Source organism: Melanotaenia boesemani, chromosome 6 (assembly GCF_017639745.1).
Source record: "Melanotaenia boesemani isolate fMelBoe1 chromosome 6, fMelBoe1.pri, whole genome shotgun sequence".
In the NCBI taxonomy this organism is placed as follows: domain Eukaryota; kingdom Metazoa; phylum Chordata; class Actinopteri; order Atheriniformes; family Melanotaeniidae; genus Melanotaenia; species Melanotaenia boesemani.
Genome location: NC_055687.1, coordinates 24,352,927 through 24,367,085, shown reverse-complemented (window position 1 = coordinate 24,367,085; position 14,159 = coordinate 24,352,927). Strand labels below are relative to the sequence as shown.

General features: G+C 37.1%; 1 protein-coding gene across 7 annotated transcripts in view; it reads right to left on the bottom strand.

Annotated features, from left to right (window-relative positions):
- Positions 1 to 4,359: 4,359 nt before the first annotated feature.
- Positions 4,360 to 14,159, bottom strand: part of LOC121641216 (protein MTSS 1-like) — a 56,542-nt gene continuing 46,742 nt past the window's right edge. For 2 of the 7 annotated variants that reach the window (XM_041987221.1, XM_041987222.1), the window contains 7 exons: positions 11,245 to 11,509; positions 9,965 to 10,078; positions 9,398 to 9,631; positions 8,953 to 9,171; positions 8,053 to 8,212; positions 7,695 to 7,979; positions 4,360 to 7,359 (listed from right to left, as the gene is read on the bottom strand). In XM_041987221.1, coding sequence (XP_041843155.1) covers positions 6,917 to 7,359; positions 7,695 to 7,979; positions 8,053 to 8,212; positions 8,953 to 9,171; positions 9,398 to 9,631; positions 9,965 to 10,078; positions 11,245 to 11,509 — 1,720 coding nt within the window. In that variant the 3' untranslated portion in view covers positions 4,360 to 6,916. The remainder of the gene's footprint in view (positions 7,360 to 7,694; positions 7,980 to 8,052; positions 8,213 to 8,952; positions 9,172 to 9,397; positions 9,632 to 9,964; positions 10,079 to 11,244; positions 11,510 to 14,159) is intronic. The other 5 variants (XM_041987224.1, XM_041987225.1, XM_041987226.1 and 2 more) reach the window with 3 other exon arrangements.

The following is a 14,159-nucleotide window of genomic DNA, read 5'->3' as shown; positions in this document are numbered from 1 at the left end:
CTATGCAGAAGAATTATTTAACAAAAAAAATGGAAACTGAGGGAATGTTATCAATCATACATTTTAATAGTAGAAGCTTGACTTCTAATAATCCAAAAATAGAACAGTGTTTAAGTCAGTTAAAAGCCATTTCTGAGACCTGGCTACACCGGGAGCAAACATCTGCTGACCTGGATGGATATGAGATGTTTTCTACACACAGAAAACACAAAAAGAGAGGTGGAGTTGCTTTATATATTGATAAAATGTACAAAAGTAAAAAATATTGAGAACTTGTCATTAGCGATTGATAACCTCATGGAATGTGTCACAGTTAAAATAGAGAAAGAAACTCTAAAGATCTAATGATAAGCCGTGTATTAGTGATGCGCGGTCCGCCTCCTAACCCGCGGGTCCCGCGGGTTACCCGCGGGTCGGGTTGGGGCGGGTCAAAGAATTTTCGCTTCACTGCGGGGCGGGTTGGTGTGGTTTACTATTCTGAAATATCTAGTTCTATCTATTAATTTTATTTTTTGTCAAACTGAAAATAAAGACCTTAATCAGTGTCTACATTTTGTTACTATAATATGTAAGACAAAATATTTATCAGTTATTTAAACACAGGTCACGTTTTATAACGTAATGTCCACGTAGGCGCGTAGTAGGCTACGCAGGCTACGTGCAGAAAGCGCCAAGCAGACAAGCAACAAAAGATGGAAGAAGTGTTGAATAACATTCGTTCGGGAGTTTACGTCCTTAAAAAGAAGAAAGAGGGTCAAATGGCTAAATCACAGGTTTGGCACAGGTTCAATGAGGTAATCAGTGCAGACAACAGCAGCAGCATTGGCTTTATAACACTTAAACGCTTTAAAACACTTTTTTTGTTTGCCTATTTATGTTTATAGACTTAACGTTCAAAAGAAAATACATTTTGTGTTGCCAGGTTCCAGTGCCAATTTAGGAGACCATATGCACCTTTCTCAGACTAAATAAAAGCATTCGTCAATATCATAACATGTGTTTTAATGGGGCGGGGCGGGGCGGGGCGGGTTAAAAAAATAGAAGCGGAGGTGCGGGGCGGGTTGGTGCGGTCCAATTTTTTTAAAAGAGCGGGACCCGCGGGTCGGAAAAAAACCCGACCCGCGCATCACTACCGTGTATACAGAGCTCCTGGGACTTGTATTGATACTTTCAGAGAAGTGATAGTTGGTATGTATGATAAAATAATTGACAAGAAAATGCTATTTCTCTGTGGGGGTTTTAATATTGATCTGTTAAATCCACAGGAACTAAAGACCATTGATGATTTCATTAACCCAGTGTATAGCATAAGTTTGTACCCAACAATCACAAGACCAACTTGCATAACTACAAACAGTGCCACATTGATCGACAATATATTTACAAATATAGTTGATCAGAAAGTGAATTGTGGATTAATTATTGATGACTCTAGTGACCATCTGCCAATATTTGCAATAATGCAAATCAATAAGAAAAAGCATGATCTGCCAAGGTACAAAATAATAAAACAAATAAAAGAACAATCAATACAGGCACCTAAAAATGAACTAAAGAGCTTTAATTGGAGTCAGGTCTATGTGGATGATGTTGATGAAGCATCCCATGCTTTTATAACAGTAAAAATAAATCTCTATGATAAACATTGTCCTCTTGTGATGAAAATAATAAAAACACAGATAAAAAACCTTGGCTTACAAAAAGCATTTTAAATGCTTTCTAAAAGAAAAACGTGTAATACAAAGATTTTTTTTAATGAAGAGGACCAGCAAAGTCTATATACAAAAATAAACTAACCAAAATGATAAGAAATAGTAAAAAGGATTACTATACAACAATACTAGGCAACAACAAGAATAATATAAAGAACACATGGAAAGTATTAAATACAATTATTAAAAATGGAAATGATAGATCTAACCTTCCTACTTACTTTTTGAATACAAATAATGAGACCATACAAGATATGGCCTTGATTGCTGATGAATTTAACAGATATTTTGTAAATACTGGATCTTACCTGGTGAGAGAAATAAAACAATCTAAAAATATAAATAACAAATAGAATAAATTTAGAAATCATGGACACAATGTCTTTAAAAGAAACTGATTAGAAAGAGATCATATATATAGTTAAAGGTTTTAAAAACAGACATTCTAAAGACTGTAATAATATTGATATGGCATTTATAAAAAACTATAATTGATTGTGTAGTGAAACCTTTTACCTACATTTGCAATCAGTCTTTAAAAACAGGAAATTCCCCAAGTAAAATAAAAACAGCAAAGGTTGTACCAATATTTAAATCTGGTGATAAACATAAACTTTCCAACTACAGGCCAATTTCTTTACTTCCTCAGTTCTCTAAAATATTGGAAAAAATATTCTATATCAGATTAGACAACTTCATAACAATATTTTACATGACCAACAATACGGCTTCAGAAAAAACAAAACCTCCTCATTAGCCCTCATAGTTTGTGGAAGAGTTAACTACTGCAATTGAAAAAAAAACAGTATGCCATTGGGATTTTTTGGATTTTAAAAAGGCTTTTGATTCAGTAGATCATGAATTATTGATAAAGAAACTTCAAATAAATGGGGTTAGAGGAGTGGCCCTCAGCTGGCTTATTAGTTATCTGAATAACAGAGAACAATATGTCAAATTAAATCAAGTTCGATCAAAATCAAGGAGTTCCTCAAGGCTCGGTTTTAGGACCGTTATTATTTATTTTGTTTATTAATAATATATGTGAAGTGTCTAGTTTGTTAAAAACTATTTTGTTTGCAGATGATACTAATCTATGTTGTTGTGGCTACAACTTGGAGGTGCTTTTGGAAACTGTTGGAAATTAACTTAATAAACTGAAGAGTTGGTTTGATGTAAATAAATTAACATTACATTTAAATAAAACTAAATGTATTATATTTGGGAATAGACCAATCAACACTAATAACAAACTTGTGATAAATGAAATAGAACTTGAAAGAGTGTCAGAAATAAAAATTTCTTGGTGTATTGATAGATGAAAGACTAAGTTGGAAGAAACATATAAATTACATTAACTCACAAATATGTAAAACAATTTCTGTTCTTTATAAAGTTAAATATTTTCTAAATCAGTCATCATTGCTCACCTTGTATTGCTCCTTCATACTACCATACATGACCTATTGTGTTGAAGTGTGGGGGAACACATACAAGTCAACATTAAATTCAGTCTTTCCTCTTCAAAAAAAAAAACATAAGAATAATTAGAAACTCCACCTATACAGAACCAACTAATTCTTTGTTCATCAAATTGAAAATGTTGAAATTTGAACACCTGTTAAAAATCAAGATTCTTCAAATTATGTACAAAGTTAAAGATGAACAATTGCCTACCAAAAGCTTTTCCAGTTAAGGGAGAGTAAATTCAACCTAAGAGGTACATACATATTCAAAAAAACAGCTGTGAGAACAAATGCTAAACTTCATTGTATTTCTGCAAGAGGAGTTCAACTCTGTAACAGCTATAGTGAGGATATAAAAACATGCCAATTAATAGGAAAATTCAAACAAAAGATAAAAGATGAGATAATTAAAGGATATGAAGCTAATAACGATATCTGTTGAAAGCTTTGTATATTGTATATTATGATATATTGTGTGTAGTAACATTGTGTGTTGTGTAAGTGATATTGTAAAAGGACAAATGTGTAATATTATTCAGAGATGCTGTGAAAGTGTCAGTATTTAAGTTGTTGAGAAAGAGTTTTGGACTAGATGACTGCTCAACTTCTTCCAAAACCCTTTTCGAACTTTGAAAGCTTCTTTTTGCTGTTTTTTTTTGTAACGAATGTGTGTATATATATATATATATATATATATATATATATACATATATATGAGTCAAACGCATGCTGCTCAGTCAGATATATATAGCCTAAAGAGACTATACAGTACATCCTACAGTACATTACTTGACCACAGGCAACAAGACGGATAATTTATAAAACTGAAGTCACCATACAACACAATATGATTTCAATAATCAGAGATAAAAGCTGTTTTACCTGAGGGCTGCCCAGCTCATTCTCTTCAACATGTATTAAACACAACTACCTCACTGCTGCAGAGAAGCTGCAGACTACACTTTGTGCTGCTTTTAGGTATGAAAAGTGCTCTATAAAATTTGATTTGACTTGATGTGATATTCTGAGCAGCATGCATTTGACTGAATTACAATACAACCACCTTGATATTTGCTTATAGCCAAAAGGAAAATAAAATGTTCTTGTCATTAGGAAAGCAGTCATGTCAAATAGTTGACACTTTAATAGACATACCGATTGCACTACAAGAAACCAGTCCAAGGCAAAATGAATATGTTCTTTTATTATACCGCTAAAGCTATCAGGACACAAAAATAACAACTTTTATTTCCTGAAACAAACTGCATCATAGCCTAAACTATACATGGACAGATAGAGAGATCAACTCTCTTCTAGAAGAAATAAGCTAAAAACTAAACTAAAAAAAACTTCACAAACTTTATATACTTCTTATTCATAGGATATACTGACATTTGGCAATATATAATATATATTTAAGCTAACATTTTAAATATAGGAATATGTTTTTAGACATGTGGAAAAAAAAAAAAAATCAAGAGAAAACATTTAAGCTCCAGAGAACAGTTTGGATGATGTCATTAGTTGTAGCAAAGACAGCTGCATCTTTCTTTCTTTTTTTTTTTTTTTTGTTTTGTTTTTGGTCAGCCCAGTCTCAGTTTAGTCACTTAAAACATGTGTACAGGCAGAAATTAATCTTAAAAAAAAAAAAAAAAATCCATAGCCACTCAGAGGAAAAACACTTCTGTTAGTGAACTGAAACTGATGTGTGATCAGCTCAACATCCCAGAATCTGGACTCGTAATACTGATACAAGTCGACAACCGAACTCAAATTAAAGGGCCTGCTTCTGTACCTTCCTAAACATAGATTAACATTAACCATATCAGCAGCTGTGAGAAATTAAAGGCTCATAGTGGCACAGATACATAACCACTTTATTACTCGTTATTTAATAAGTAAAAAAATAGAGAGGCTGAGAACAGACACTAACAAAAAAAAATAAATTAGTGAGTTCCTGGACTAAATGATACCACTTATTAATATTTACACTTTCATACATCTTGCAGTAGCCATAGTCTCACAGTGCTTAAACTAAAATGCAAACAAAATGCAGAAAATCATTAAGTGACACACATCATCCTATTTAGCTTATTATCCATGCTGCTGTCTGAGGATGAGCCTCAGATCCCAAAATACAACTGCCCAGATTAAAAAAAAAAATAGAGATTTCTGCCTTATTTTTAAATTGATACAATGGAATATGATGTAACTTAGTTTTTAAAGTAAAACTATCTCTACAAACTAGTCAACTTTGACAGTATTATAAAAGATTAAACCAAGATGGAAGTGACAGTTGTAAAAATCTAAGCGATCATAAGCATACTGGCTATAAGAAATAAAATTAAAACACAAAAGATAGCTTTTAACTGAGAACTTTCGCAACATCAAAAATAGTTTTCCTCATCTTCTATAAAATGCTTAATAACATATTATTATTGTGTATGGACATCAGCACGTTGACATTAGCGGTGCTATGATCAATCAATATTCAGCAAGTTGAAAAATAGCCAGCAAATGACACAAAAAAGGGCTATATGATCAGAAACCACTGAAAAGTTCTGCAAAGCTCAACATGTAGACTGCAGAAAAATGGGTTGTACAGGAAAAAAAAAGACAATTAAACTGATTCACATTAATATAGAGTGTAGAAAGTTGCTTATTGTATCTCATGTAGAGAGATAAAACTGAATGAATTTGGCCGTCTGGAGAGTAATGTTGCAAAGAAAGGGAAGCACCAATACGCTCCTTATCAGTTGAGATGTGCAAAACTATTTACAATTATTCATTTAGTCTAAATACTAAACTAAAGTAAAGCAATCAGGACACAACTCACAATTTCTATTAGGTCCACCTCTGATCACATTACACTGTAGTTTTGAACAAGTCTGATGTGGGTTAAACTCATGCTGCAACACAAATTCATCTCCTTTGCCTTATAGTAGCTCTCTGTGTTGATCACACATCGGCATGTGGCTCTGTGAACTGACACATACTGTACTGAGGCCTCTAAATAAGAAGTTTGTACAGTTTAGAGGTTGCCATGCAACCAAAAGTCAGCCACTGGGATCAATACTTCCTGGAACAGCAGCACATCGCTCTCTTGGTGCTGTGTAGTGCTTGGAGTGGTTTTTGCTCAGTCACCAGGCAGTCACAATGCTTATTTTTACCATGGCGGTAGAACAAACCACAGAAACACTGAGACACAGTGGTTAATTATCTCTGAGAGGAGGCATTCACATCGTCACTGTCCAACCTGGTTATGGAACGTACATGTGAATTATTTTTCTTCTGTCCACCTAAAAAATGAACATACAATTGTATTATAGTTTTGCTCTGTTATGCTTCCTTGTTATTAACAAAATAACATAATAATCATTGATATGTCACCACGTCAATATTGGCCCAAATCTGCACAAAGATCTGCATTCTGGTGCTTTGACCATAATCCTTAGTTTGGGGCCCTGTGTAAGACATGAGCTCTTCTCTTTTCTGTTAATGCAAATGGATTTTTCTCGTGAGAGATTAACAGGTGAAAATGTAGAAACAGAGAGAGGGTACAACAGATTTCTCCTATCAGCATAATAAGCCTTTTCTTTTAGGACATTGCACTGCGATGAGCAAGATCTTTGTCTAAAGCTTTTGACCTAATTTACAAATACTTAGCAGGGGGGAGCCCCATCTCTATAACACAAAGGTCATATGTTTCTTATGACCTCGCCTGCATATGTGATGATGTCATCAAGCGATGCGTGGTGCGGAACGATCATTGGTGAGGGTTCTTTTGAGCTTGACCCCTTTGCGGATGGCCACCAACATGTTTCCATCCTCTTGTTCTCTGGCCTCCTCTCCTCCTCCCTGGAGCAGCTGGTTGGGCAGGGGTACATTGGGGGGGTTGGTGGATGCCTGACCGCTCCAGGACACCACTGGCAGCACTCCTGCATCCTCAGGGCCTGCAGACGTTGGAGAATCTGGGTTTTCCTCTCCTCCCATGTCCTCTGTATTCTTGCTCCCATTAACTGCTCCTGTCACATCAGGCACTGTGGGAATTTTTACAGGCACAACAGGAGTGCGGATAGGAATGGGGCCCGAACCCACAGAGCCACATCGACGGGCAGAAGGTTTTGAAGAGGGGGTACGACGGATTGTAGCAACCCCAGGGGTGACGATAACTGGACCATGGCCTATAGAATAGGAACAGAGGCATTATGGGAGCTGGATTTATGATAAAATTTCTGACTTAAATAAAGACTTGTAATGATAACAAACAAAGCCTAAGAAAATTACTGATGAAGTTTGAAATAAAAAAATTTTCATACTACTTTTTTACAGACATGACCAAATAATGAAATGAAAATGTGAAAGTAGAAAGAAAAAAATCAAGAGAAATAATATTCAAATAAAATGTATTTTGTTTGTATACACTCAATATTTAATGATCCCACAGCATCCAAAGGGTAAACTTCACTTATTCATTTATGTCAGTAGACATTTATGATTGTGTCAGTGTTGTCTTTACCTGGAGTTGGAGGATATGGCCCAGTGGGAGCTGACTGATAAGCTCCTGTGTGGATTGGTGTGGAGGGATAGGCCCCCCCATGGTAGGGCCCTTGTCCTGGATAAGGAGCCTGTGTGCTGGGCAGACCTGCTGTGGACGCTGGTCGTTTGGTTTGGAACATGCGTCTATAGGACTGACTTATGTCACTGTTTCTGGGTATGGTGGAGGACTTGTCAAAGTCAGGCTGCTGTTGCTGCTGCTCAGGCTCTTGGTCTCCAGCCATAGAGAAATAGTCGAAGTCTGATACTATGAAAACATTTAAGTAGATTAAAAAGGATAAAAGACAAAGTATACAAATGTTTGCAGTAAACTTTGCTACCTTGTGATGGTATAGTGTCTTCAGAGCAGCAGGGTGTGTTGGTCTGTGTGCTGTAGCCACTGGAGCACTGGATGGAGTCTCTGCTAGACCTTTGGGTGTCCAGTTCCAGACCTCTAGATAAGGCCAGAGCCAGTTCATCATGGGCCTCAATATCACCAGCCTGGACAAAACCAGATGCGAGGGGGAAAAACCCATCAGATCTCTGACTGAATACAACCAGGTACAATATATTAAAGTCATTAGGTGCAACCCATTAAATGGGACCATTATTAGTAGGAGGCTATTCACATCATCTACATGCCATAACTGCAAAAACATCAGCCTGCTAGAGGTTCAATGTGAGGTCACCGGAGGCTCACATTCAACAGATGCCACAACATGTAAAATGACTTGTGTTTATAAGCTTCATTGATTGCTGGCAAGAAAATTGTGACTTAATTACTGAATAATTTTGAGAGAATTGTCTTGTAGTTTCAGCAAAACAGTGAAGAGTTGAGTGTAAAGTTGCCAGATGAGAAGCATGTAAAGGGAGAAATATGCTTCAAATCATATGGTCTTCCTGGATGACTAATGACAAAAAATGAGCAGAAACAACAAACACACAGTTCAACAGTTTATGGAAACCACCACATGACAGCTGTAAAACACGAATGCCTGAAAGTAGAACACATATCACATGAAGAGCTATCACTGGGGATAGTTCAGTCTCTCAGTAACACATTTCTGTTATTAAGAGCTGAACCAGTGAAAGGATAACTGTCTGGAAAACGAACTGACTAAACAGAGACATGCTTGGTTTAATTACCCCCAGACATCTCTCTCTGTTACTTAGTTCACAAAAAAGTTAAACCACATGCTGTAGAAAGCAAAAGTAGTATGAGACAGAGACTAAAAACTGACCTTCAGAGGTGCAGGTACGATCCTGTTCTTCTCCTCTGATTGGCTCGGTGTTTTTAAGTCAGCTGGAGATGTCGCTGATGTTGAGGCCTGACCTGATGGGGGACTGTTACCCCTGTTCACACTCCCATTACTGTCCACCACAGTAGGAGTGTCCTTGTCTTTCTTCTTCCTTAGTGTGTTGACCATAGGCTGGTCATAAGGCCCTGGCTTTGCCCAGTCCTGTACACAAAGTTGTTTATTGTTGATTTCTCATATGTCTCTGACATTCTCTTCATGAGGCAAAAAAAAAAAAATCTTTCATTCTGCATTTTAATTCTCAATATGGATGATGATTCTCCTACAACTCAAAAGAAAACCACTGAGCTAAATTGTTTGGTGCATGAACAAATAAGCTGTGGACAAGGAAAACGGACATCGATCATCAAATCTGAAGAGATGAACAAACCTTCCAACTGGGAACTCGTGATGAAGGCACCATGGGGGACCCCATTGTGCAGTAGTGGGGGTAATCTGGCAGCAAGGCTGAGGCAGGACGAGACCATGAACGAGTAGGGCAGGAGGTGGAGGATGAGAAAGGGAAGAAGGGAAAGGCAGTGCCTGACATTGAGCCCAAACTGCCCCCACTGGTGTGCAGGTAGGGGGAACTGGCTGGGCTGTAATGGTCGAAACCATTGGACAGCTGGTTGTAAGCAGACAAACAAAATATAGAAAAACAAAATGGGATAAATGACTGAAATGATGAACTGTGGAAAATGGGCGGAAAAATACACCACTGAGGATAAATCACTTAAAAGAACACAAAGGTATCCACATATATCAAAAACAGAACACAAGAGATGGTTGCAAATGTTAAACTGAATGGGAAAAAATGAAATCGATGTAGCATATTTAGTGGCCCCTTGGTTCCTTTTCACTTCTGTGTTTAAACTAAAGTTGATACCTGGTGTAGTGAAGTTTAAGTTTTAGTGTGAGTATAATGCTGATGGTATTAATGGTGGAAGAGAGTTTTCACCTTGTCAGTAGCGTGCTGAGATGCAGTAGCTTCAGCGAGAGAAGAGGGGGAGCTGCAGTCATTGTGAAGCTGCCCAGTCTCTGACATCTCAGAGGAACTGGAACTGGGACAAAGCTGGGGCAGAGAGGACAGCAGCAGGCAGGCAGTGAAAGGAGACCAAAAAGACAGACAGAGAGGGAAGAGGGAGAGGAAATTTAAAACAGATAGACAAGTACAGAATAGAAGTATTGAAAAACAGACATTAATATTAGTATGTAGACAAAGAAAGTGGGGAGGAGTTGGTCTGTTAGACAGCAGAAGCAACTTTTCCATAGTTTTCAGCAGTTAGTGAGGACCTCAGCCATGTGACTTGAGAGAAAAGTAGTTCCAGCTTTATTTTCATCAACAAATAAAACTGTTAGGTGTACGTATGCATTACTAATGAGAACATTTTTATTTGTAATATAAGTAATTATAATCAAATGAAGATTTGGTTATTTTATTAATAATGTGATATTTCATTCATGTTTTTCTTGCCACCCTCGAGTAGAAGATGGATCGTTATCCTGTTAAGTGGGGGATTAAAAACAGATGAAAATCAAACTCTTTAAGAATAAGCAAGAAGGCTATCATCATTCAAACATCAGCTACTGTAACTACGCCCAGAATGAGGTAATGAGAGAGCTGATTCCAAGGACTGTACTGTAAATGGGTCAGGGATAGACTTGCCAAACCACCTTCAGTGCATCATAAAAACTTGGAGCCTAACTATACCAGTGTGTTCTGGGCTGGGGGAACTCTGGTTGCTGGCGTGCACATCAACATCAACTAAACCACAAACCCCACATAGGCAATCTCCTGGGCTATCTCGCTGACAATTATCTCACAACCTTTGTCAGATGGTTAGATTGAACTGACAGAATGAGACCTGCTGATAGAGACATATTCTTAATTCATATAAAAACTGGTGACGGTGAAACATATAATTTTACAATGATTCATTTAATGAAAATACAACAGAAACTATGATCAAGCATGTAAGTTTAGCCAAACCACAGTGTGTCACAGTGGTTGACTTTTTAATAGCAGGATGGGCCTGACCTGTTCTGCCCTGGGGTAGAAAGGAGGCAGACTAATTTCCTGCACATTTATGCTATAATAATAGCAGTAAAATGACTTCACCATGATCACACGCACTAACTGCTGCCAGATAATGTCTCTCTCAGGAAGGCTGACTCTCACTTGGGTGCTGCATCCAAAATTATGTATGAGTGTGGGTATCAGTGAGGGTTTTTTCTTACCTTTGTTTCAGCTGGCATCGGTGAGGATGATTTAGACAACATGCTTTGGTCTTGTGATGAAGAAATGAAGCCCGAGTCATGGGAAGAGATGCTGGATAGCCGAGCTGGGGCCTGCTGGGGTAATGTGGAGCTGCGATATTGATGGCGTGGGTGGTGGTGGTGGAAGAGGTGGTGTGAGGAAGAGGAGGAAGAAGAGGAGGAAGGAGAATGAGAGTGAGAGCCACTGGATCCCCTGGAATCACTACTGTTAACACTGTTCAGACTACTGTGAAAGGGCAAGGAGTCAGGAATGAGAGGGGGGGACCACATAAAGACATTTGGGGGTTACAGGGAGGGTAAAGAGAGTCCACCACAAGTTATGGATTTAAGACAGAATGTTAAGAGGAGACAAAAAAAGGAAATAATAGAAAAGATATGGAAAGCAGAGGATTGGGGGGATGTGGAGGAGACAGGATGGAAAACAATTAACACAGCAGACCAAGATGCAACGAGCAGTGACTTAAGCCAATTTCTCAAAACCAACACAAGTGTATATCACACTAAGATAATATACATATGATCGATTTCATGCCTTTGAATTCACACAAGCACTTATGAATAATAAAAAATTAAGAAAAGATTAAGACGGAGTCTAACTATTGTTAGAATAAACACAATGTGTTAAAAATCAAGGCAAACTGGCACATGATGCTGGTTCTGGAGTATAATGAACAAGTTCTTGGTTACACATGCAACCAAAAATTTAAGACCAACTTATTTCTTGGTTGTACCAGTGCTCCTAACACTTCTCAGGTTTAGTTGTAGAACTTGTACTTTTGTAAATGTCTGTCTAAGCATGCTCTGTCCATTCCCTTCTCATGGAAGAAGAACACCGTGAGAAGCCTGCCTTTAAAGCGAATTAAAGGCAGGGAAAGGATGGGTTCTTTCCTCTCATTGGCTCTGTTAAGCAGTTGTACACAGTGTTGGTTTGAAATTGCGAGTGGCGTACATTAGGCATCCAATGTGATGAAGATGACAGTTGGAATCACGAAATTTGACCATTAAAATGGGATCAGTTGTAGTTAACATGAAAAGCAAGATGGGAGTAAAAGATATTTAAACGGCTGCAGCCTCCTGTCTGTGTGACGTCACCTGCACTGACAGGGCTCAAGCCTCTCCCAGAAGTTCAGCTAAGAGGCCGACAGAAACACCTACGTTGTCAAAAAAAAATTAGGACAACATAGTCCAATTGGCTCTAGAAAAAAAAAATAAATAGCTGCATCCATTTCTGGTGAAGCATTAAGCAGAGAACATACTGGCTGATGTTGCCAGAAAACCTGAGCAGCCTCCTTTACTCTGTGTTTCAGCTGCACCACGAGGCTTTAAAAAGATCCGTGAAAGAAAAATCAATTGTTGTCAACATAACTACTGATAGGAGAAACTGGGGTAGCATGTATTTAAGAAGAAAAAAAGAAGAATGTTAATGGCTATTTGAGCAGCCATAAACATGGCACAAATACAGTCCGAGAGGAGCTGGCTTTTTAACGAAATTCTACCCCGAAATTCTATTCTACTACTGGATTAAATGTAAATCTTGGGAAAGAAGTTTGCACCTTTTAGTTACATTAAATTTAGTGAAACTGGCACTTAAAGTTTGTTTTTATTTATTTTTTTCAGTTCCATTAAAAAGCAATGATTAAAATGTGTTAAAATGTGGTATGGAGAGTGATGCTGTGACAATTTGGGTGCACCTAAATTTTATGCTGGTGCACCCACACTAAAACGTTAGGTGCACCAGTGCAACCAATACAAAAAGTTAGTCTGGAGCTCTGTAAACAGTCAACATATCAAATGTTAAAGTCTGCTTTTTGAAGAATTTCATCTTTCTAGAGTTTAATGCTTGTAAGAAGTTTTATAACAGATGGGAAGGTAAAAAAAATCTGCAGAAAACAAGTGCAAAAAAAATAAAATAATAATAATAAAAATTAACAAAGGCTAACCTCACCGTTCATCATTTTGTAACATTTTACAAGTAATTCAACTTGAATTACTTCAATAAGTGAATGTGATTCAAAACTATAAACATTATTGGAAGATTCAAGAGGATTTTATAAAACCTCTTTACAGGAGGCTGAAAAATTACATTACTAAATAAAACTTTTGACCTTAACTAAAGCATCACAGTAGTTAACACTTGTTCCACGTCTTTTTAAACATAGTTCTGTCCTCAGTTTCTGCTTATTCCTAGTGTATACATGTTCTTTTAAACAGTAACATTTCTCAGTGTTAATGCCACATGTTCTTTTGACTATTTTTAATTAGATACAAACCTTAACTAATTTATATATCGTTAAATTCCACTTAAATTGACATTTGACCTGCCTCTGTTCAAAGTTTTTGGAAGTGAGGTTGCACAAAACCAGCTGCACAACAAAGCTTTGAGCGATCAGATGAAGATGTGTCAAGTAAGAATCAATATGATCAGATGGCTTGTTGTAAACTGAAATTCTTCACCTCTTAGCAAGATCATTTAAACGTTTTAATACAATGGTTGCCATAATGACGACTGTATTAAAATGCATCACGCACGATTCCAACAGGACAGATGCAAAGCAGAAAACAACCAAACAGATTTCTTTTTTAAAACCAAAGGAGTTTGGCAAAAAACAAAACAGAAAACATTATGGACAAAGGTAAACAGCAGTGAGGACAGAGTGAAGAAGACATGATCTGAACAGCTTGGGACCAAGCAGTGTTATAAAGCTGATGTCTATAGTCTTGCATCATTGGTCATTCACAGAATATGTTTGTAACCAAATCTGATCATTTAAAAACATGTTTGTGCTAAAATACCAGATGTAGAAACTATTCCACGTCTTATGAACCACTAGGTGGCAGACATGGTTTAAGTAAAACAGTTATCAGTCCTAAACTTC